The following is a 25,452-nucleotide window of genomic DNA, read 5'->3' as shown; positions in this document are numbered from 1 at the left end:
AGATTTAACACCGTATTGCGATGTGGTATGAAGCCTGACTGGTAAGGGTGTACCAGACTCCCTATTATTTTGTTCAGACGATTAGCGATGAGTTTAGCAAGGATTTTTGGCTCCGCATTTAGGAGGGAGATGGGCCTGTAGAAGGAGCAGGAAGTCTTAGGTTTGCCTTCTTTGTGTATAGTTACAATGGTCAAAACCCTCTGGTCTTCTGGAAGTGCTCCCTGTGTCTTGCTTTCTTCGAACATAGCCTTAAGATAAGGAGCCACTCTGTCTGGTTTGAGCTTATACAATTCTATGGGGATGCCATTTGGACCAAGACCCTTTCTTGTGTTTAGCGATCGGATCGCCAGCGAGATCTCTTCCGCCGTCAGGTCACTATCTAAGAAGTGGCGGTCGTCGGCGGTGAGCTGGGGGAGTTTTATGTCTCGCAGGAGTTCAAGAGAATCTTCCACTGTGTAGTGTTTCATGGTGGAATATATGTCTTGGTAGTGTCGAGCGAATCTATCTTCAATGATCTGGGGGTCTGTGAGAAGGTCCTCTCCTTCCTCAGCTCTGGGACTAATCTATTCGCCCACTCCTTTGTATCCAGCCATGCCAAGAGTTTCCCAGCCTTGTCCCCCATTTCATACACTCTGCTCATCTTGTCACTTTCTAGACTTTGGGCTGTGGCGGTGAGAAGCGCTTTATATTCACTCTGTTTGATTCAATGAGTGGAGCAACTCAGGCGTGAAGTGCGTGTCTAGGGAGTGCTCCAACTGGCCAACCTCGGCCTCTGCCTCAGCAATGGCCGCCTGTTTCTCTTTCTTCCTACCCAAAATTTAGGAAAGGGCGTGCCCACTTATTACTGTTTTGAAGGCTTCACAAAGTATTCGGGCCGAGTCTATGGTTCCTTCATTCTCTGCATTTGTAAAGCGCACTACATACCTGTGGGGCTATCCTTCCCACCCTTACGTGGTTGAGTACTAAATGTTCCCAGATGGGAGAGTGGTCCGAGATACCTCTGGCGAGGTGCCTGATTTTGTGTATGTAGGAGAGGTGTGTGGCAGGAAGCAACATGTAATCTATGCGGGAAAGGCTACGATGGGCTCCGGAGAAACAAGTGTGCTGAATTATATCTGGGTTAAAGGACCTCCACCCATCCACCAGTCCCATTGTGTCAGTCTGGCAGCTACTGTGGGGGGAAGAGCCGCCCTGTCAAGGGGGATGATGGTCAAGTTCAGCCGAGACTACCGAGTTGAGGTCACCCCCAAGCACCAAGAGCCCCTCCAGCAATGCAAGCAGGAACGCGCTCGGGTCTTTCAAGGTAGCTGCTTGAAGCCCATGAGGGACATATACTGACATAAGCGTGATCGTATGGCCCTCCCAGGTCCCAGTGACTCCTATATACCTGCCCCGGTCATCTGCTCACATTGAGTTGACTGCAAGGGGGAAGCGTTTCCGTGCCAAAATTCCAACCCTGTGAGCCCGTAGTAAATTCTGCATGTGTGAGCATTGTGTACCCTCCTCTATGTAACGTTTTACAGGTGTTCCCTACCAAATGGGTTTCCTGAAGTAGGACAATGTGGGAGCCTGCTGTCTAATATATTGGATCACAATACTTTGTTTCATTTTGTCCCCGAGTCCGTTCACATTCCAACTAAAAATATTATCCACAGCAGATGCTTCCTTGAAAGTTTTTCAAGCGGGGACTGAGAAAAAAATGGCCCCTGAAACGCAATTTCCTCATGCACTTTCCATATGGATTATTGAATATCCCGACAGTACAAATGGGTGAACGGAATGACACCAAATTGGGCAGAAAGCTTTACATAGAAAGCATGCTTTCTATGATTTGGTGTAAATCGGTTCACTAGTTTTTGACAAATGAAGGGTCAAAATGTATGTATATCTGGACGGTTGGGGTTGGTGGAATCTCGCCGCCATGCAACTTTAATAATAGAGCATTCTGATTGTCTTGGGGGGAGGGGACTTTCTTCCCATTAGGTGCCTTGTTCCTGTGGGGGCGGAATTCTCCCTTGGGAGTTCAGACTGCCTGGCCGCAACATGAAGTGAAATATTTTGGCCGCCATTACAGAACTCAGCCCCCATGTCCTGAAAATTAGAAAAAGGAGATAAGCGGGCAATAAAGGGGTACCCTGAACCCTTCTACCTTGAAGGCTGGTCCCAAAGGGGTCAAATATATATATATATATATATATATATATCTTTTTTAAATACAAATTGTGTGTGTGTGTGTATATATATATATATATATATATATAGTGTGTTAATATTTTTTCTTTTTCGGGGGGCTCTGCGATTCCACTGGAATCCCATGGGATCATGTAAATAATTAAAAAATAAAATGTGAGGGGGTTAGGGTTGACGTCCATTCAGATTAGGGGGCAGGGTGGCTGACCCCATGCAGCGAACTGCCAAAGGACGTACACTGCAGTGGTTTGGGTGCACTGCTTACAATCTACACAGAGGGGTTTCCAACTGAAATATTCTTATCTACACGCATCTCTACTTATAAGAATAGACATTAAAACTGCTTCTTCTCCTTTGGTTAATCCAGTGTTTACCAAAAGAAGAGTTTGACTCCTTATTTTCAATTACCACCTTGTTTTTAACCCCAAAATTCATGGAGGATGTTAAAAAACGGCACAAATTACTTTAACACTATCCATATTTAAGAGTAAATTAAATGCCTGATGAATTCGTAATTCATAAAGAGAATTGTACTTGTTACGTATAACCAACCCAACCTCCATTTCAGCTTCGAGACATGAGCTTGTTTTATGCAGCAAACTGATAATACAAACGACTCTGTCTAATCTGAAGGATCCTGGTGGTGTGGTTGGTGTTGCACAGCATGGAATTTAAGATCTTCCTTCTCGCTGTGCCTCAAAAGATTGCTTTTTAGACCCTCATGAACTATTTCAAATCGAATGTCTGTATGCCAGTAATCTACTAAATCCTTAATCTACAATGAGCATCAACCTTTAAAATAAGTGTTACCGCTTAATTACCAATTTATTTAATTCATATTAATTTTGGATAAAGTAGTAAAGCGCTGCATGATGGGGTTATTAAAATTGTACTAATTGGAACTGCATGATGAAGTTTTTAAAAGTGTATTCATTGAAACAGCTTAATAACATGGCTGTACCCTCTTCACGTTTTATAGTTTTGACAATTGTTTCCTTAACCTTTTGATTCCAGCAAGACCCCATGATTTTTTTGATGCACAAACGCTGGACGCTATTCGACATCGTGCCATCTGCTTTAACCTGTCTGCTCAAATTGAAAGTGTAGGAAATGGACACAGTGTTGTCTTTCATAGTACCGTAAGTAATGTGTATTACAACTGAAAGACTTCTTTATTTGCTTTAAAACAAATTTTTATGTGACACAACAACAGTGTTTTAGATGTGTTATGTACGCGTGTTGGTAAACTCTGGCCCTTGCACAAGTTAGTTTCTCTGGTAGCCGTTTTTCCAGCCTTCTCACAGTTAATTCTCTCCTTAATTTAACTGGCAATAGCTTTACAACAATGTCTTAGCCTTCTACATAACCATTTATGGAAGAGCATAGTATAAAAAGTCTCTCATTCCAGTCAATGATGTTGATCGTCTTTGACAGATTTTAGGCTCATCGGATTTTCCAAATATTGGAATTTAGATGGTCAAACTTTAAAATATTCATCTAAACCTGCCATAATAAGCAGTGGCAATCCACTATTGGACATTAGAGGAATTTAAAGCTGTAAGTAGTGCTAGTTTTATAGCACAAACGCATATAGGGCAGTTACATGCTACACATTAATAGGGTCCAATGAATGACGATACAAGACTGGGCCGTTCATTGGGAATTTGCAGTTATACTATATGCTGGGTGTTATGTCACAATTCACATGTATTTACACTGCACTGTTAGGCACAGGGATTTTAACTGAGCTTTCTAAAATTCTCACTAGAATGGGGTTAAGATCCAGATCTCCAGCTTCAATTGCCAGCAGTTTAGCAATTGGACAATATCTCCTTGCCAGTCGTTTGTGGTGTTAAAAGGACATCAGATCATTGACTTTCTAGGTGATTGATTTCCCTGCAACTTTAGCAAGCCTAATGTGGAGCCTAGCAGCTCTATTCCAATGTAACTTAACTCCGTGATGAATGGATAGGCTTGAAAAAGTGAAAATCATGCTATTCAAAATCAATTGTTTTGGCCTAGATTATCTAAAACAAATATAATGACTGAGTAATGGATCCAATGTCTTTAAATCCTTTGAATATTATTCCTAAAGTGCATCACTCCGCAAGTCAAGGAACCTTGACATTTCAGGCAGGGTGGTGAAGTGGTTTTCAGAAACTGCGGACTGGTAAGTAAGAATAGGTACACAGTTCCCTTCTGCGTAATAGGCAAACCGTTGCCTTTAAGTGTAGTGAAAAGGTTTACTTGAAAAACAGTGTTTAAGGCATGGCCTCAAGGCCACCTTGAGGGTCAATCCTTAGTGACAAAGGACGCTTATTTCACAGTTTAGGGTGAGTTTGGATTGAAGCCATTTGCAGGAGCTTGGGTATCTTTACTGTGAATGACTTTGTGGGATAAAAACAATTTCACACTGTTGTGTCCTTGACTTGTAACAACTGCAACCTGCATCTGTCATTTGACACATGTTCCTGTTTATCGACGCATATTCTAAGCCTTACTCAAAAAATGTTTTAAACTCACTGAACTTAAGAAAATTGTGTTATATTACCCCCTGATAATGGCTGTTGGCATAGTCTAATCAGAACGGTTACCGAACCTACCATCATATGCCTTATTGTACCGTTTATAGGTGTGATAAAGTACATTCTTTTAAATAACATGAACATTCACATATTTATTTGGAATTCTGTTTTCACCAAGAATGTATTTTCTTAAAAGTATTTTTGTATGTTGGCGTGATGTTTTGACCTGAAAAAGCAAGGAATCCTGCTTAGCTGTTTTACGTTTATATTTCAACGGTACCCAGCTGTGGCTTGCCCAGGATCGATATCTTAGGGACACCTTCCTAAATTGCTTTATTGATTAAGGGGCCCATGCAGCATTGACTGCAATATTAGTGTTGTCCGCAAAGTCTGAAAACTGAGATCCTTCTTTTTATTGAAGGTTAACAGTGGCTGATTGTATATACATAAATAGCATAATTGGTATGCCTCAGTGTATGCTAGTTAAGAGGCTTAATGGGATTTTCCACCCTCCAAAATATCCTAACCAAGCCAAATAAGTACTTGAAATGTTGAACTTTTAGTAACGTATGATTATCCAGATTACCAAATGCAGGTGATTGGTCCTGCAACACCGCAAAGTTGTTGGTACAAAGGATATTTTGAGTATATCCTGTAATATGAAGAAGTCCCACCTCTGTACTTTTATGGGGACCCATCTGTGATTTTAACATATGCTAGTGTCAAGCTGATTCAAATGGTCCTGCAACTTTGTTTCCCTAACTTCTCACTGGAAATCCATCAGTGGGGGCCAGCTGCTTGCATTTTCTTGGTGCCAGATTTTTCCTATGGGTTGGTAAGTGTAAAAAACTGGGTTTTTGTTGCAGTACTCGTCCACTTTTTGCATGGTATCTGGTGCAACTTTGACTGAAAATGTGCTGAGTTCCTGCTAACCAGGTCCCTGGCACCATTGTACTTTCCTAAAACTGTATAATTATTCCACACTTGGCGATCCCTTTAGGATCCTTGTAAGTCACTAGTAAGTGGTACCCCTGGTACCCGGGGCCTTGGAACTAAAGAGGGTCCCTAAGGGCTTCAGCACAGATTGGGCCACCCTAAGGGACCCCTCACCAAGCTCATGCAAACTGCCATTGCAGCCTGCGTTACTCTGTGTAGAGAGAACCGAAGATTTGACATGGCACACCCCTCTGTGGGCCATGCCAGCAAAACACTGCATGTGGTATAGGTAAGTTACCCCTACAGCAGACATTACAGCCCTATGGCTGGGTGCCTAATACCCATTTGAGGACATATCAGCAAGAGTGGATATGTCCTGGTGATAACTTAGTTCACCCTTAGATTTTACCAGGGCTCAGGGAAGCCATGATGAGTACATGGTCATTGACACACGTAATTACGAGTTCCCCAGCTACATGACGGATTTACTGTACCTCAAGGTGTTTGGTACCAAACACATTGTTTTAATAAAACCACACTGATGCCAGTGCTGGATTTATTAATAGATGCACTGTGCGAGCCCATCAGAGGTGCCCCCTAAAAATCTAATGACTACTAGTGTGTTAACTGAATGGTCTCGACCAGCCAGCCAACATAGACAGGTGAGAGCCTTAACTCTCAGAGGCCAGGAACAAAGCCTTCTCTGAGCGGAGGTGTTCACGCCTTGTCCAAGCAGGATGGGCATTCCAGGGCAAGGAGCTTCGTAGGCCCTGCCGCCTTTGATATGCGATCCGGGGCCGCTCCAGATGGTGGAGGTGCCCACCCCTCTGTCCTGACCCACTTTTTGGCAGTAAGGCAGGCAGAAAAATTAGTTGGGTAGATAGCATATTGACTACTACCTGTCACTCCCTCTAAACGCCCCTAAATTAAGTACTTAGGTGACACCCCTGAACCCATAAACTCCGATTTGACGGATCAACAGAAGGAAGAAGACGAGTCACTGCCTGGTGAGAAAAGCAGCTGAACTTTGGACTTTTCGCGAGAAACACTGCCGTCCTCAGCCCTCTCTAAAAAATCGTGACAGAGTGACTCGTCCTCAGAGCTGATGAACTACCAAAGCCTTGGATAGCTTGCCAGCACTTCAACAAACACCAAAAGTCTCCCTTGGTGTAGAGGACGTACTCCTCTGCAGTGCACAGGCACTAACAAGCGAGCCCGGACTCACTACACCAGGACCAAGCAGCCCTTGAGGGATGTCTGCATTACTTAGACCACCTTTGAGAGTGGCCCAGCTCCTTGTCCCTGACCACGTGGTGCATCTGTACACACCCAGCTAACCAAACACTTCTGTTCCTGAGCCCGGGTACTAATTAATCTGCTGTGATCAGCACGCAACAAATAGTGAGCAACTTGACCTTGGCTGTCCGGGGAAATCATTCCCTAGCAGTGAGTACATGCTCAGATTGAGACTCACCATTTTACCACACCTCTAGAGACAGTGAGGCCTGTTTTGCTGGGGAAACGCATGCTTTACTTATGCAGTGGTCATGCTCCCGGTGGACCATGAACAGTGAAACATACACCACCCTACATCTACCACCTGAAGGTGTGTGGAGGAGGTAGTCACTGGGAGAAGGTCACGGTTTGGGGTAACAGCATCAGATAACCCTGGCCTGATGCACACTCACTTGGCCCCGCCAGTCTATAAGGTAGTACCATGGGCAAATCCGACGTTAAACAAACAAAACTCACCTTTGAGAGTACCAGGTAGGGGTTCGCTAGCTCGTCAGAGAGCACAGGACCTACGGATTTCTCTGAAGTGCATGAGATGTCGCCACCCTTACCTCACAACATTTCCGATATGAGACTACTACCTTTAGAAATGAGGTGCAGCCTAGCCACAGTAGATTCAAAAATAGACACCCTGACTTGCAGATTGGATGCAATACAGGAAAGGTTTGACAAACAACTTACAAGAATAGGTATGACTGAGAGACGTTTTTCAGCATTAGCCATGAGTCGTCGGAGGGCTGTGGGTACGTGTTCAACATAGCCCAGCAGTTCCACCATGACAGTAAAAGGTAGGGAGTGGTTAGTGATCGCACATATGATTTCAAATACCTTTGCCCAAAATTAAAGTACTCTTGTACACTGCCATGTATGATGTAAGAATGTAGGCTGTAGTAAGCCACAATGCATGCAGTGTGGATCAGTGATGAGCCCCATTCTGGAGAGATGCACTGGCGTGCAGTAGAGACAATGTAGGTATTTAAAGTGGATGAGATGCAGTCTGTAATTTGGAGACAGGAGTGTCAGCTGACTGCAACAGAAAGTCTATTGTTTGTTGGTAATGTGTTGATGTATGTCTGCGTTCCACATGTCAAGCACTTTAGGGGATGTGATAGGTGAGTATAGTTGCATTTGATTGTATAGGAGAGTGATGAGTTGGCGTGGTGATGGTGAGGTGAGCATGTGTTCAAATTTTGAAAGGGTCGGCAGAGGGAATGGGAAAGTATCATGCACCTCTCTGCAGGTGGCCCTCAATTGGTACTATAGCAGCGAGTCAAAGTTGCATGTTTGTGCTGTGGTGTTGAATAAGCACGATATGATGCAATTGGGATATAGATCTGAGAATGTTCTGATATTAGACTTGGGGATGCATGCTATGGCCCCTTTATCCTGCAGTGGCTTTATGGCAAGGGAGATAGAGGGAGCATTCAAAATCGCCTGTCCGGCCTGGTTTTTCAAGTCCTCCCAGGCCTATCTGACGCACTCCATCATGTCGATCTCAGTCCTGGAGAGCTTGCAGGATAAATAAAGTGCAGTTTGTAAAGGCCACGGGGATGATAGATCTGCCTATATTGCCACATGAGGTTGGAATGAGGTCTGGTAGATCCAATAGTGTAGGAATTGAGCTTGAGTGCATAAAGCTGCATATCTGGAGATCCCAGCCCCACCCTATCTAAGAAGTAGGGTTAACAGTTCACAAGAGGCCCGTGCTTGCTTACCTGCCCAGATTAGCGACACCAGGTTTGATCTCAATCAATTGAAAAAGTGATTAGTGAGTATTATACAGATGTTAAGGAAGAGGTAAAGGAACTTTGGCAGTATGACCATTTATCCAGTATTAGGGGATCTTTCATAGATTCACATACCTGAATCATTCCCCATCGTCTGGATGGAAGTCCCCCGGTGCATAAATAAAGAAATTTACCATTAGACATATAGAGTCACATTAGTAACATATCCAGTTCCTTTTGTAATAAGGAACAAACTCTAAAGAGCAACCAATCAGCTGCCACCACCCTCTGGAACCTCCCTGGAAGGAGGTCTAGTCCCTCAGATTTTCTACTGCACATCGTGCTACGGGAGTCTCCACTGAGCTCTGCTCAGGTTTTTTCCTTATCTTTGGATTTAAGGTATTTTCTTCGGATATTTCTCCATCTGAGTGAAGTCTTTACTGTCTTCATGTTGGATACTCCTAAGAAAGGCCTTTTTAGGCCCTGTGATACTTGCAAAAAGAAGAGATTGCTTGTCGATGGCCAGCATAAGGACTGCCTCTACTGTCTTTATCCGGTCATACTCCTAAAGACTGCAAAGTATGTCATACTTTTTCAACAAAGACTTTAAAAGATCGTGGAATCAAATCACAACGGATCGTTGGGTTCTCCAGCTGGTGCAGTTTGGACATTCTCTGGAATTTGTGCAAACTCCAACGCCAACACCTATGAATCACAAACATTTACACCTCTTACTCCTGGAAATATCATCAATTCTCCAGAAGGGTGCTATAGAACGGGTACCTGTTCGTCAAAGAGGACAAGTTTTTTACTCCTAGTTCTTCTTGGTGCGCAAAAAGGAAAAGAAATGGAGACTGATCCTATATCTAAGAAGTCTAAACAAGTACTTGAAAAGGCAATCATTTTGCATGGTTACTGTTAGACCTGGCACCATTGGCGTGGGTCTCCCTTCCATTTTTGCTGTTGCCTCATGTGTTTTTGCTGGTATTAGATGCTTTGGGCGCTGTGCCACTGCTGTCCAGTGCCACAGTGCAAGTGCTTCCTATTGTAAGTTAATGTATTGATTAGTGATTCCATTAATGACTTGTTTGGTTTAATTGTCAGACGCTAGTACAGTGCACTGTGTGCCCAGGGCTTGTAAATCCAAATGCTGCTGGTGGGCTTGCAGCATTGGTTGTGCCACCCACAGAAGCAGCCTGGTAAAATGTGCCTAAGGTCTGCCATTGCAGATCCTGCGTGCAGCCTGGTACTGTCAGGCTGACTGGCAAAGTGCACCCACTTGCCAGTCCCTAAACCTTCCCATTTCTTCATATCAGGCACCCCTATCGTAGGCCCAAGGGCAGGGTGCATTGTAAGTATAAGGTAGGACAAGCCCTGATGTGTGTGGCATGTCCTAATAGTGAATTACAGCCATTTTCGTTTTTCACTATTGCAAGGCTACCTGTTCTCCATAGGCCAGAATGGGCAGTTAGATTATTACATTTTTATAATCCTAACGGACTCAGGGAACATAAAAGAAATTAGAGTTTAGTATGCCTGGATTCAGAATGATAAAATACATATTTTAACATTCTGTGTTTGAAAATATCACTTTTAGAAAGTTGGTATTTTCTGGTCTAACTATCCAAAGCCTGCCTCTGCTAGGTTGTGTATTCCTCGTCTGGTGTTTGTGAATGACTGGACTGGGGGATTCCAAGAGACAGAATGGGTCTGCCCAGTGGTGAATAGAGTGATCTGCATCTAGATGGGAGGGAGGAGTTGCACCTGAACCTTGAATAGGGCTGTGCCTGCCTTCCACAATGCTGGCTCCACCTCCTGTGGTCCGGCTGATGCCTCTGCCCTGCACAGTGAATGAAGAGAAGGAATCTTGTCAGTAAAGTGCTCCAAGGCTGTGCTTTCCCTCCACAATGCTGGCTCCTCCTTCCGTGGGGCATCTGATGTTTCTGCCCTGCACTGTGAAAGGAAAGAAGGAGTCCTGTAAACGGAGTGCTTCAGAACTGGCTTGGACTGGGCAAAGGCCCCTCTGCCCTCAGAGGACAAATGATTTTGGCGTATAAATATTGGGACCCTGATCCTAATAAATTAGATCACTTTTGGACTACATGATGAAACCTCTGCTGAGGAGAGGATCCTGAAGAAACTGAGGAGAGACTATTCCTAAGCTGAAGTGCTGCTTAGGGGATTGGCCTGCAATGGTTGCCTGACTGCCAAAGAGAGGAGAAAGAACTTTGTGTGCTTTACTTTCAACTTGTGAAGGATCTCCAAGGGCTTGGAATAAAGCTTGCCTCCTGCTGAAGTCTCCGGGACAACAGACTTCACCCCCCAGATCCCCAGAGTTCTTTGGAAGTGCCTTCTGCTGTTTTGGGTCTTCTGAGGGACTGCATGTCTCAAGGTGCTGGAAGCGCGACTCAATGAGGAAGAAGCAGGTCGCTGTTGCTGCCGTCGCATCTTGAATATCTGCTCTGTAGCTGTCGTATTGCACTGCATCGAGGAAAGCGCCTCGCATTCCTTGTAGCAGGGCGCCACCGTCGGAGCTGCTGCGTCGCATCTCGGATGTCGGCGCTGTAGTTGTCGCATTGTGTGGAAGCTTCTCTCAAACGTCAAAGAAGAGTGTCGCAGCTGAAGCTGTTGCCGTCGCATCGCTTAACAAGGGTGTCGCCGCTGCAGTTGACGCATCGAATCGAGACTTCTCGCATCATCTGAGAAGCGTACCGCATCTGGAAGATCTTCACGTCTTTATTTCTTTGCACCGGAACTTTGCCACATTTCCATCGCTGCAACATTACTTGTTGTGGAAGCGCAACGCATCGTAAGGTACATTGACGCACAGTGTTGCATCTTAAGAACTGAACTCAACTACGCTAAGCTAAAACTACCATCTTAAGTATAGTATAGTGTGTTTTTGTTGTTTATGGTCTTGTGTTAAATCTATATAAAGAATACTTATTTTTAATATACAACTGTGTGGTGTCCATCTGTAGTGTTGTCACTGGGTTACTGTATGTGGTCACAAATGCTTTACACACTGCCTCTGAGATAAGCCTGTGTGCTAGTGCCACGCTACCAAGGGGGTGAGCAGGGGTTATTTTAGGAGTTTACCCCCTTACCCTGACTAGAGGCAAGAATCCCTATTTGTCACAAGTTCATACCTGTTCCAACTAGAGACCCTCAAATCTTACAGTCACTATCCAGGAAGTCCTACAACTTCTCAATGCGACCGACTACATGGTATCCTTGGACCTCCAAGATGCCTACTTTCATATTCCTATCCACAGAAGGCACAAGAAGTTTCTGAGGTTCGCTGTGGCGGGCAGACATTACCAATTCCGGGTCATGCCTTTCGGGCTCATATCAGCCCCACGCATCTTCACAAAATGCCTATCTCCAGTGGCTGCATACCTCAGACAACATCACCAGATCTTTCCTTATCTCGACGACTGGCTCGTCAAGACACCGTCTCTCGACAGCACGAGAAGGTCTTCCAGGCCTGTCTGCGGCTTTCCAGAAGATTAGGCCCTTACCCTCAACCCAGACAAGTCAGTTCTACAGCCTTCTCAGCGGATAGCATTTCTGGGAGCTGTCCTGGATACGGTCCTGAAAAAAGCTTAATCATCGCAGGAGCGACAACTAAAACTCCTGCGTTTGGCAGAACGCGTACGCGCAAGACAATCTCTTTCAGTGCGCCTAATCAAATCCCTCCTCGGAATGATGTCTTCCTGCATCCTTCTAGGTCTTTACTGTCGTCTCCGCATGCGTCCTCTTCAAGAGGCTCTCTCCGCTCAGTGGATTCAAACCAGCGGATCTTTCGACGACATTATACAGGTGACTCCTCAGATGGTCGCCGCTCTCAACTGGTGGATTTAGCCCAAAAATCTGTCTTGAGACCTATCCTTCCTAACTCAAGCCTCCCCTCAAGTTATAACCACCGATGCGTCTCTGGAAGGTTGGGGAGCCTTCCTTTAGGAGCTTCGGATCAGCGGTAAGTGGTCGTCTTACAAGCAGAAACTGCACATAAACCTCCTAGAACTCAGAGCTGTCTATCTAGCCCTCCTGGTTCTCCTTCCCAGAATAAAAAGTTCACAAATGCCTGTCAGAATGGACAATACTATGACCATGCACTAGTTGAACCAGCAAGGAGGGACTCGTTCACTCTCACTCTCTCAAGAATCTCAGAAAATTTGGAACTGGTCTCTTCAGCACAAAGTTTCCCTGTGAGTGGAGTATGTTCCGGAAAAGACAATGCATTGGCAGACTCGCTGAGCAGAATGCAGACAACCTGCCACGAGTGGGAGTTAAACCAAGATACTCTCAACAGCATCTTCTCTCTGTGGGGCGAACCACTGTTGGATCTGTTTGCCACGCCACAGAACGCCAAATGCCAACACTTCACAAGGTGGAATCCCCAACAGGGATCTCTGGGGAATGCATTTTCAATAGCATGGTTCGACTTATTCGCCTACGCCTTTCCGCCGATTCCCCTGATTCCCAGGCTCCTCAGGAAGATGAAGGCAAAGCCGTGCACACTGATTCTAATAGCCCCAGCATGGCCTCCCCAACATTGGTTCACGGAACTTCATCTCCTCTCCCTGCAACCTCCAATTCCGTTGACACTGTGCCCATCCCTCCTCACAATGGATCACGAACAAGTCCAACACCCGGACCCAGCATCTCTCAAATTATCGGCCTGGCTTCTGAGTTCCACGAATTTTAGGATTTGAACATTCCTCCTGACTGCCGAGCTGTCTTATCTCGCGCCCGGGCGGATAGTACAAACAGGACTTACTCCTTTAAATGGAAAAGATTCTGTCCCTTTTAAGCCGATACCAGAGTTGACCTCAAGTTCCTTTCCTGGAAAACTGCGCTTCTTCTAGCCCTTGCATCCGCAAAACGTGTTAACGGCCTTCACGTTTTCACAATACAAGATCCCTTTCTTCAGTTCAAGAATGACCGGGTAATTCTTCAAACTAATCCAAAATTTATTCCAAAAGTACAGTCGGACTTCCACCTAAATGAACCTATTGTCTAAAGACTTTCTTTCCGAATCCTCAAACAGCAGTTGAAAGAGCTCTACATTCTATGGATTTGAAACGCTGCCTTAAATTAAACTTTCCACAAGTCCAACCAACTTTTTGTGTCTTAGTTTGTCCAGGAAGGGTTTCCCCCTCACAAAGCAAAGTATTTCCAGATGGATCTCTGGTGCTATTGTCTTCTGTCACCAGCAGGCTGGTCAACCTTTACAATCAAGAATTCGTGCCCATTCCACTAGGGCAGTTTCTACTTCTATGGTACTATTTGCAGGTGTGCCCATCACAGACATTTGCAGAGCGGCAACATGGAAGACTCTGCATACATTTACCAAACATTACTGTTTGGATACAGAGCTAACAAAGGATGCTGCAGTGGGACAGGCGGTGTTGCGTTATCTATTTCGATAGAGGTGAACCTTCCATTCTTCCCACCAGCCTATCTCTTATTTTTCCGCGCACATTTCTCTCACTGTTGTACCTTTTGCCAGACTTGCAACTTATTGCTTTGCATTTTAATGTTGTGATCTATATATATATATATATATATATATATATATATATATATATATACTAATGCTTTTATGTTCTTTATGCAGAAGGAAATGTGCTTATCATTGCTTTCTATTGTGATTCAGGATTGTGAATCTATGAAAGATACCCTAATATTGGATAAGAAATGCGTTACTTACCTGTAATTGCTGTTATCCAGTATTGGTATCTTTCTTAGATTCACATGCAACCCACCCGTCTCCCTTGAAAGGACTCACCTAGTACTCTCAGTTGTACCTCTATATAGCACTGTGCTTACGAAAATTTGAGGGACTAAAGCTCCTTCCAGGAAGGTTCCACAGGGTGGTGGCAGTTGATTGGTTGCTCTCTAGAGTTTGGTCCTTTATTACAAAAGGACCTGGATATGTTACTAATGTGAGGCCTTTGACCTATTACTCTATGTCTAATGAGACAATACTTTATTTATGTACCGGCGACTCCCATCCCGACGACAGGGAATGATTCAGGCATGTGAATCTATGAAAGATACCAATACTGGATAACTGCAGTTACAGGTGAGTAACACATTTCTTTTACTACAGTGATGCAGCCCATAGTAGACAAAGGCAATTTGAACCAAATCTGTATTCTATCCTCTAGCCATTCGACAGTACAGCTGTAGTTGGCTCTTCAGAGTTTCTCCAGGTCCCTGCTGAGCCACATACCTAGGTATTTTACTGGTTCTGTGGACCACATCAATGAGCATTCAGTTACGAAGTGTTTTGTACCATCTGTGAGGGGGAAGATAATTGACTTGGGTCAATTGATCTAAGTAACCCCCAAACCGCACCAAGTCTGCCTGTCAGAGCCAGATTTTCTGTGGGTCGCATTCATATAAGGTGACGTCATCTGCATATTTTAAATACTTAACCACAAAGGTAGGGATACTATTAAACTCTCCTGAAATAAAGTGCCAATTCAACTCGACAGAACTGTGATCTTTTTTTTCCACTGCTTTCATCTCTACAGGAAGCCAGGAGGAAATACCTCCCAACTGAAAAAAAGCTACAAGGACTTGGTGTTCAGTACGCCATGTTATACCCAGCTAGAGTCCGGATTATACACGCTGGCAGACCCTGCATTTTCACTACACTGGATAATGCAGAACTAAAGAAATCTGCTGTATCCCCGATGTCTTAGACCGATAATCGTGAATCTGACTGCCAGTTTGAGACTAGTCAGTGCACTTCATCGCATCATGATGGAGTCCGCGAGATCCAAGGCCTTTTCCAAAATTGGGATGAATGCTACGAATAGTGAAAGAACTGAATGTGGGAAAGGTCACAGAAGGCCAATAACTCCTGCACGTTGGCACTGATCCATCCTGAACACAGTGACAAATGCAGACTTTCTATCTGAACATTACTATCTAAGGTCTATTAGCACTCGATATGCTCCCCTAGCGCCATGACTGAAAGTCGAACAAGTGGCATCTTGCTGGGCAGATTACTACACCATGCCTGCTCAAACAAAGTTTAAAGGGAAAATGTATTGAAAAAATTGGGCTTGATGGGGATACAGGGCAAGGGGTGTTAATGTAATTTCACATGACTGCTTATCCATGCTTACTGAACCACATACTGAGCACAATACTCCCTGGGACGGTGAGCACAGCCTACTTAGACTGTACACATACATCAACTGCTGCTTGTAGAAACCCACTTAAGCATAAACTCAATCTCCTCACCTGGAACGTAAGGGGCTTAATGAACATCGTAAAGCCCACAAAGTGCGAGCCTACTTTAAGCAACATCCCATAGACGTCATACTGATACACAAAACATATTTTGCTGCATCAGAAAGCAGCAGCTTTGCTTCTCTTGGTGGCGAACATGATCAAAAGAGTGCTCCCATTCGACAGGTAAATATAGCTTGTGATGCATACATGTGTCATCTGATAGTCCAGGGGCTGCTCGGCGCTGAGCATGTCACTTAAGTGAATATGTACAGCCCCAGTTAAAATGAACGGGTCCTTACTGATATCTCAGCGGCACTGACCGCATCCAGCCTGTGTACAATACTCTAGGCAGGAGACCTAAACACCGTTCTTGTCCCTAGAATAGGTAGTTCAACTGCAGAAGCTGACTGACACAACCAAGCATGTAGGAAACTCATAAATATTATGCAGGGCAGCAGGTTGGTAGCTATATTCCGGGAAACACAGTCAACCACTAGAGTCAATTCATATTACTCAGCAATGCATGCATTGTCATCTCATCTAATTCCTGACTGGGGAAATGGGATACAGTGGGCTGACTGAATCACATTTACTACCTATGACATATGTTGTTTGATCACTCTCCAGTACAACCTGCACTCAACATACAGACTAACAAACCAACACGGACACTGAGCCCTGAAACGCTATTAGAACAGGTGTTTCGAGAGGAAATTTGTCAGGCCATAACATTTTTCTTCACTTAAAACAATGACTTGGTGGGAACATATGCCACCCTCTGAAAACCCTTCAAGGCTTTGATCAGGGTTGAGTGCATCTCTAATTGCCACAGACTCCTTAAAGCACTATGTAACATCATGGGTGGCCTGGAGGGAGACCTTAAGAACAAGTGGCTCAATCTAAAAGGCTGGGATTTTGTGAGGCCGCAGACAAGTGGAAAAATTTCTTGGCAAGTATGCCCCAGCCAGACCCTACAGAGAAGGCAACTGTCCTGGCTGCACCCTAGCTGGCCTACTCAGACCACCTAATAGGAGGCCTTTGGCCTATTAGTCTATGTCTAATGAGACAATACTTTATTTATGTACCGGGGACTCCCATAACGACGACAGGGAATGATTCAGGCATGTGAATCTATGAAAGATACCAATACTGGATAACTGCAGTTACAGGTGAGTAACACATTTCTTTTACTACAGTGATGCAGCCCATAGTAGACAAAGGATCAACTGATATGATTCATATTGAAGCCTCCACAACTGGAGTAGTCCACAAACAGGAAGACATCCTTAAAGAATTTGTTGATTGCTATACCGATCTTTACCTGTCTAAAATAGACACCCCTAATACAGACATACATGAGTATTTAAATAAAGCTACACTCACCTGGTTGGAGACGAATCAACAGTAGCCCCTTTTTGGCCCCATCACACTGCAGGAATTAAGGGGGGTGATCAAGACCCTAAAGAATGCCTCGACCTCAGTTAGTGATGGACTCCCTTCAGAGATCAACAAAGAATACTCAGTAGAACTGGTCCCTCTCCTTCTGGAACTCCATAATGAGACATTCAATACCTGTATTCTCCATCCATCTCTTCGTGAAGCAATAGAAATTTACCGGTTAGAATCAGGCAAGCTATCGTTCTCCTGTGACCCTTTTCCTCATCAATATAGATAACAAAATCCTAGCTAAAATCATGGTCATTAATATCTTGCCACTTCTCTCTTCTATGGTCCGACCAGGTCAGATGGGATTCATACCAGGCAGGTTAACTTCGGAAAGTCTACAAGCCATTTTCACCCATACGAAATTAATAGATTCCTCTCTGAAAGCGATGGTCATGTTATTAGATGAGACAAAGGCTCTCAATCTCCTAGATTGGGCTTACTTACTTTACTTCATAGAACGAATGGTCTTGGGGAAAGGGTTATTAAAATGTGACCCTCCTATATACAGAACCAACAGTTATATAAGGGTAAACAACATGTTTTCACCTCCTATGCCAATGCCATTTGGTTGTAGAACTGCTGGCCTTCATCCTGCGGGAATATCAACATCACAGAGCGATACAGTTTAGCACATGTCGGCTCATCCTCTCACTGTATGCCAACGATTTTCTGTTACGAGTCAAGAAGCCCTCCCTTGCCTGTGTAAAGCGCTCTGTTATCTGCAAAGATCTTGTTTGCGCTATATAAAACTCTCAAAATAAAATAAATAAAATAAAACCTGGATCCACTGATTAAAGAAATCATTACTTTTGGTGTGTGGTCTTTGCTTACTATAAACTGATTGAAATCTTTGTTGGTCGCGTTCACCATAGCTACCACAGCTCCAACCATTCAATACCCTCTAAAATGGCAGGCAGGCCGCATCCGATACCTGGGCATAAAATACTATTAATCTGACCACTCCTCAATTAAAACTATGGTAGATGTATAACATCTGTATCCCAATCAGTTGAGAATTGGGTAAAGCTGCTTCTGTCAGTATTGGGACAGGCAGCAATAGTGAAGATGGTTGTATTTCCTAAACTACTGTACTTGTTCCAAAGCCTTCAACTACCTGGGCTCATTGACTCTGAGGCTGATCTGGGCTGGCAGACAACTTCATATTGCTTAGCATAAGCTCCAGATGCCCTATAAAAGGGTGACTTTGCTTTGACACTTGAGCGGCCAGTGTACTGGGTCTATTCCTTAGAACTAAAAAACACAAGATAACTTCTTGATTCCTTAACTTGGTTTTTTTTTTAACCGCCAAGAGGTTCATTACTAGCAGGTGGAACTCCCCAGACCCTCCCTCAATCGAGGCTTGGCTATAATCATTCCTTGTGTGGGCGCTAGCAAAAGTACAGCACTACAATGGGAGGATGCCCTAGGGTAGCGCAAAATATACACAATGCTGGCAGAATTCAGGTCATCGATACGCTTTCCTCTTCGTCAGTGGACGACACGCGGGAGAGTGGCATTTCTCTAACATCCACAATCATAGACACATGCCAAAGCTGCTGGATGTGGGTTGGGAGAACAACACAGATGCAAAATACCGTGCTTGTAGACTGCTATGTCAGAACATAGTTTTGATGATTGCTCCACACATATATGTACACTGGCATGATTATACATTTGAGAGAACTGCACCTCAGCACCCTCATGGGTAGTTGTAACCATAAAAGTAATGGGTATTTATAGACATTAACACAATACTCATACGAATCTTTTACTGACCTGAACGGACTGTTGTTTTGGATACTTCTAGCGGTAAACCGGCTGAAGAGCTTACTATGGACTCCCTGCATTGTTAAAAGTGGCAGCTCGTTAATACCTCTTTTCCATGATTTGAGAATCGACTTATAAACTCGATAATAGCGCGCCGATTTATTCAGTTTTTCTTGGACCTAATTTTAGAATCAGGAGTGTCAGTTTTACTCTGAAATATTTGGAAGAGCGGAGTAGCTTCAGTCTATACATATGGGCACTTATGACTATTTAAACAACGCAGGAAGATTACTAGGATCAAGAATACTGATCTGCCTTGAAAAAGTCTTAAAAGATAAATCGCTTGTTGGCTGATCTTTTGCTCGAAGTGTTATTGCACAGAATAAAACAGTGCAAAGGCATTGGCATCCGTGAAAAAAGTATCTATTTGTTCCTTTAGAAGAACTGTTAACTTATACTGACTACTGTGTTCGTATCTATGAGTATCCATTACTACCACAGTGTTCTCGCCAACAAACTGATTCATATGAGTATTGTGCTCATGTCTATGAATATCCATTACTGTTGTGGTTAGAACATGGTGCTGAGGCGCAGTTCTATCAAATGTTTACTTGTTTTACATTAGGTATCTAGTGTACAGGGGCCACCTCTGGTGGTAGGGTACCGGAACTGCAGGAGCATATATATATATATATATAAGTATTTGTACGAGGTGCGGTCATTTTCCCATTTTGGTCCACTACTACTGCCTTTATTTTGTACTGGCATGATTATGTAAACGGGAAGGGGCAATCACCTTTTTTACTCCTGGCTCTATGCTGGAACTGTCATTTGTTGGTGTTGACAAATCAATAATACGCTTGATGTCGTCTGCATCTGGAGATATGTCTCCTGTTGTATTGTCACATGAGTTGTCAATGTACGATATAATTAACAAAATGCAATAAAAAAATTTTTTTTTAAAGGGTGTCTTTGCTGTGCACAATTTTCAACTCTGTTATTTGAATGCCCAGGCCCACTGTGCGCACCACTGGATCCATCCCAAATGCTTACCCCCTCGCCGCAACCCCGAAGCATGTCTGATCCCCCACAAGCCATTAAACACTATATTTTTGCGGAGGTAAGGAACCCTGCAAAGGAGATACAGATGGTGGAGTGTGCACGATGGGCCTGGAGTAGACTAGCTACACTGATGGGCACCATGATAATTCAATCACCACTTGCACCCCTACCACACCACCGAACCTACCAGTCACATCAAGGTATGGGATACGTAAACGTCTTCTAAGAAGAAGTGTAAGATTGATGGGGAATGTATTACCTGCAGGCCAGTACTGAGCTGCGCAGAGTTCTTTGACAACAACCCCTAGCACTTTGATGGATTTGCTTGTTTATCGCAGCCTACAAGGCTCAGTGATAGAGCTGTTCCCAAAGGAGTCTCCTGAGTGGCCACTACTCGCACTTATTATCGCTCACCTCGATAACAAAACCTGATCTCTAGAATGTATAATTTTGTCATGCAATCCTGGAACCATGGCAACCTCACCATGAAAACATAAGGTGATGGAGGGAGTGCTGAAACTTTTCAACCACTCACCTCCAGTCAAGAGATTTGGGTTGAATCTCAGATCTCCTACCCGCATCTTTTCTAATCCCTTTCACTTCCTCTCTCTTGTTCTTATCTTTTTCCCCCCTTTTTAGGTCTAGCCTCCCACAGCGTGCATGCGCTGCTCTAGGAGATGACCTCTTTGAATCGGTCTGCACTTTTCTGAAAAGCGCGCATGTGGCTTTTTTTGTTGTTGCAGTAATTGTACTAGCCTTTGCGTTTGACTTTCAGAAAAGAAAGCCCGAAATTGGCCAAGAGCTGGTACATGTCCCACCTTTTTCTCTAAATGTTGACTCCCACGGCATCCACCTTGCGAGAGCGAGTAGCGGCGCGCTGGGGCCATCAGTTTCTAATTAGCGTGGCAGCGCTTGTTTACATTTGCCTATCTCGCGGTCGCTTTCACTTTCGTGCCGTGCTTGTTTTTTTCAGTCGCTACACTTCGAGCTTCGTTGCGGTATGTTATTTGTCTTTACATGTTGTGCAAACCTTTACCAAGCCTCGGCGATGCTTTTCTTTAAAGCTGAGTTGTGAAGGAGGCAGTTACACTGTTGTGGTGACGCATCAATATTGCTGCCACTTTTATTATGCTCAAAAGAGTGAATTTGACCGACAAAGGACAAAATAAAATACAAGCCAGCGCAGTCTAAAGTCCTTTCTACACCCATCAATGTAATGTCATCCGGACATCTTTGCCTGCTGTGCGTGCATTCTTTGTGTCTGCTCCGCAGCAAACCTTTCTCGTTTTGCAGAAGAATAACAAATCTTTTGCAATTGACCAAGCTATGTTAAAATCAGACGAGCTCTGCGTAGACTGCTAAGCACCATTTGTTGTGGACTGCCATCACTCAGCGCCAGGTACGGCATTCCTCCGGTGCGCCTACAGTGACTGCCAAATCATTGTGCGCGTAATGCGATTCTCCACCTGAGTGTCGAAATGCAGGCCATCCTTGATTAAAGTATGTTTTCAGCAATCATGTATTCACAGGCCCTGAAAGGGATCCTGATCGATGAAAAGTTGAGTGATTGTCAAGATCAAGTTCGTACTTCAGAACGTTATTTTCTGTGTTTTTTGCCTCTGCTGATTATTACTAATTCTTGCAAATTCTACAATTCTCTATTGAAGCATACTCCAGTTTTTTTCTCCCTCTCTTTAAATGGTATGTCCCTTCCTCTTTGGCACCGGGACAAAAAGTTGTCAGAACTCCTCTAAACACCTAATATTGCTATATTTTATTACTAAACGGGCAGTCAAATTGCAGTTACCTTGCAGTTGAAAGAGGCTTTATTTAGATGGTGCAGCAGGGGTAGTGACACTGGAGCCCAAAGCTGTAGGGGCCCCTCTAACCAACATCTATTGCAATATTTTACTACTAAACAGGCAGTCACAAGCACTCCACAACATAGCTTAAACACATTAACCAATAGCTCTAGTAAAACACTTACAATGTATCAAAGCCAGACCTATTGGCTATGCCAATGCTTGTTAAAGTTTTTGTGGTCACATTGTGCCTCTTTATCTTCCCCACTTTTCTTTCTCCCTTTCCTCCTCTTCTCCCTTATCGTGCCTCTTCTCTTCAATCTACATCCTACCATTCAGTCTTCCCTAAACTCTCTCATCTCCCTGTCCTCTCTTTCTTTCTACCCTTTATCTATCAAATCTATATCTTGCTATGCTTCTCTCCTACCCATTCCTGTCATTTTCTATGACCTCCTTGGCTGTCACCCATGTCTACTTATTGCCTTAAAAAAAATCTGTTGTATTCAAGTTTTCAATTTGTAACTTTCGAAGAACATAACTACAAAATAACCCCCTCCCTCGGATGACGGCTCTCACCCAGCAATCACGGCCAAAGCCACTTAACTACTGTACTAATGAATTTCGTTTCCTAGGCACTTAATCCCCAGTGGTCAGGATTGGGCCCAGTAGTTAGAGGTTAGCTTTACTAAGAAGACTCTATTTCCACCATAAGAAACCCTTTTTAGCAACATTAGGCTAATGAAAGACAGGGAAAAAAACACCTATACCATGCAGTTAGCAAGCAGCTCTTTGATAACAATTCATAGGTCACTGTGTATATTTACGATTGTAGCTTATGAATTGAAAGTAACAAAATGATCTCTGTGACAAAAGCAGTACCCCACTGAACTATCCAGATAAATACAGTTCTGTGATTTGCATGGTGTAGCCGGCATATTAACCCTCTGTACTACTTTATTATAACTCAAAACTGCCACTAGACAACGATTCATCTCTCTTCAGCAGGAACATTAGTCACCAGAGTTATCTTGACATTTGTATTGTTGCCTGAAAGCTGCTGAACACACAGCGCAACCCTAAAACCAGCCTAGCTCCATAGGCATCCTGAAATCAAATATTTGAAGGAGCTTGAAAGAATAAGGCACGCAGTAAAAAAGCCATTAGGAACCAATGATTTCACTGTAACATTACTTTAAAAAAGTTGGCATGTGCTGGCACTTTGCCGCTTCTTTATTTCATTCTTTTCAGCTGCTGTGGGTAGATAAGACTTACTCTTTGATTTGTTTTCTCACAGAATGTGTGACTCAAGAGACCAGCACCAGGCATCTCTGAAATCGGGTTACACCCCTCTCCTGTACATTGACTTGAGATTGTTTCAGACACTGCGTCGCTCATCCCAATGGAGTATACATCTCTCACCTCATACTTTAGGGTGGTTGGTTGTACCCTTTCACCATCACTCGAGTGCTTGCATGGAACAATATGAGGGACTACTACAGCCCTCTCTGTCTTTTCCCCCTGGCTTCCGTCAGTGTGTCTGATTCTGTCCCTAACCCGCTCCCTTCTTCCCCTGTGCGCCCTTCCTTCCGCTCACCACTCTCCTAGGGCGCTGATGTTCGTGTGCTCTCTTCGTTACCTCAACTTGCCACCCTTTTGTGTATTTCTCCTGCTACTCCCACCATGCCGTCTGCTGCGTGTTCCTGCTTTAGTATCATGCCCCTCCCCTTTGAGGCCCTTGTCCCCCAACTTACCCCACCCCCTCTCAACCCCCTTCCCACCCAGGGACCTCCCTTAACCCCTTCCGTGCGGCCGCGATTTTTCCCGTGTGCGGCCGCCGGACGAACACGGGCGGGGCATGACGAACCCCAGCCGTCATCAGCACACGAGCACCGTAGTGCATGACGGCTGGGGTTCGTCACCAGCATGGAAGGGGTTAAGCACAACCCACACCAAGCGTATTTTTGTCTTCCATAAATGAAAGGCGGTCTATACTAAAAGCTTTCTCACCTTTAATACTGTCCCATTGGTTTTTGTATCACCAAAATGTTTGGGTGTCAAAAGAGCTTTCATTATAGTGCTTCCTTCTTTCCGGTTTGTGTCATAGAAATTAAAGAAGTAGTATAATAAAAGCTACCTCGGCGATTTTTTTAAAATAGAATTACACATTAGATTATAATAAGGTGAAGTGAAGTTTCGTGTCCGTCTTTAATATGCTTGCACAGCATGTGTTAACACAGTAAACCCAAAATTATTGCCTTTGACATTGTTTATTATAGCCTTATAGCCCGCCGTAGAGGGCTATACCAGCTATTAAAGGCCCTCTCTAGCGTTAAAGCCCCCGAGCCGAAGGCGAGGGCCTTTAACAAGGGAGAGGGACTTTAATAGCGGTATAGCCCATCTACGAAGGGTTATAAGGCTATTAGAACATTCTGTCACTAGAGGACAGAATGTTCTTACAAAAAAAAAACAAAGCGTGAGGGGATTGGAATCCCCTCAGGTTCCCTGAAGCCTTTGTTCGCAGCCAGAGCTGTTAACAAAGAAACATTGGAATGTTGAAGCTCCAGGCTTATACCAGCCATTATAAGCCCAAAGCACTCCATTGTTTTCAATGGAGCTCCCAACATTCCAATGTTCTAATGGTCTTTAATGACACTTGCTCTACTTGTGGATGAATCGAAATTTGCCTAGCTTACGTAACGGTAAGTTTCAATTCTATTAAGGACACGGAGGCGAGGATTATGCTATATCTTCCTTCGCTTTATTAACATAAAGAAACCACAGCAGCTTAGGAAAAGATATAATAAGAACAAAAAATGCTTTAAACATAAAGCATTGACGTAATGTGCAACAAAAATCAACAACAACTCCCAAGAGTCTCTTTGCTTATAATAATAGTCCACAGTCCTTTGTCTCTGTCCATCATCCCTATATAACCGGACTTCCCATCATCTTCCTCCTCTTTCTTCGCGTAGATCACGCTTAAGCCTCATTGGTCCTGTTTAGCACCGTCGTTGCCTGTCGAAAAAGGAACAGTATCAGCGAGGTGGCCCAGTAAAATGCGACAACAAGGCGAGGAGCATTCAGTGAACAACACAGTACTGACAACGTAAAGGAAAAACGCTTTACTTACTGCCATACGGGTGGGTAGAGACACCACTGTAGTCCGGGTGGGATAATCCTCGCCTCCGTGTCCTTAATAGAATTGAAACTTACCGTTACGTAAGCTAGGCAAATTTCGATTCTATGTCAGGACCGGAGGCTTCAGATTATGCTAGTTTAAAGCTTACTTACCACCAACTGAGCTAAATCCACCACCGGCTTAAAATAAAACCTCTTGAAGGTGGAATCCGAGGACCAGTCCGCCGCTCGCATAAGGTCCTCCAGACGAGCACCCACCGAGAATGCCTTAGAGGCCATGGCTCCCCTGGCGGAGTGTGCTCCAAAGAGAGA

The 25,452-nt window shown here is 44.1% G+C and overlaps 1 protein-coding gene across 3 annotated transcripts in view; it reads left to right on the top strand.

Moving 5' to 3' along the window:
* Window positions 1–25,452, top strand: part of AEBP2 (AE binding protein 2) — a 510,714-nt gene that overhangs the window by 306,147 nt on the left and 179,115 nt on the right. For all 3 annotated transcript variants that reach the window (XM_086920596.1, XM_086920582.1, XM_086920591.1), the window contains exon 6: window positions 3,205–3,329. In XM_086920596.1, coding sequence (XP_086776722.1) covers window positions 3,205–3,329 — 125 coding nt within the window. The remainder of the gene's footprint in view (window positions 1–3,204; window positions 3,330–25,452) is intronic.

This window comes from Lissotriton vulgaris, chromosome 1_1 (genome assembly GCF_964263255.1).
Source record: "Lissotriton vulgaris chromosome 1_1, aLisVul1.2, whole genome shotgun sequence".
Classification (NCBI taxonomy): domain Eukaryota; kingdom Metazoa; phylum Chordata; class Amphibia; order Caudata; family Salamandridae; genus Lissotriton; species Lissotriton vulgaris.
This window is presented reverse-complemented; position numbering and strand designations above follow the sequence as displayed.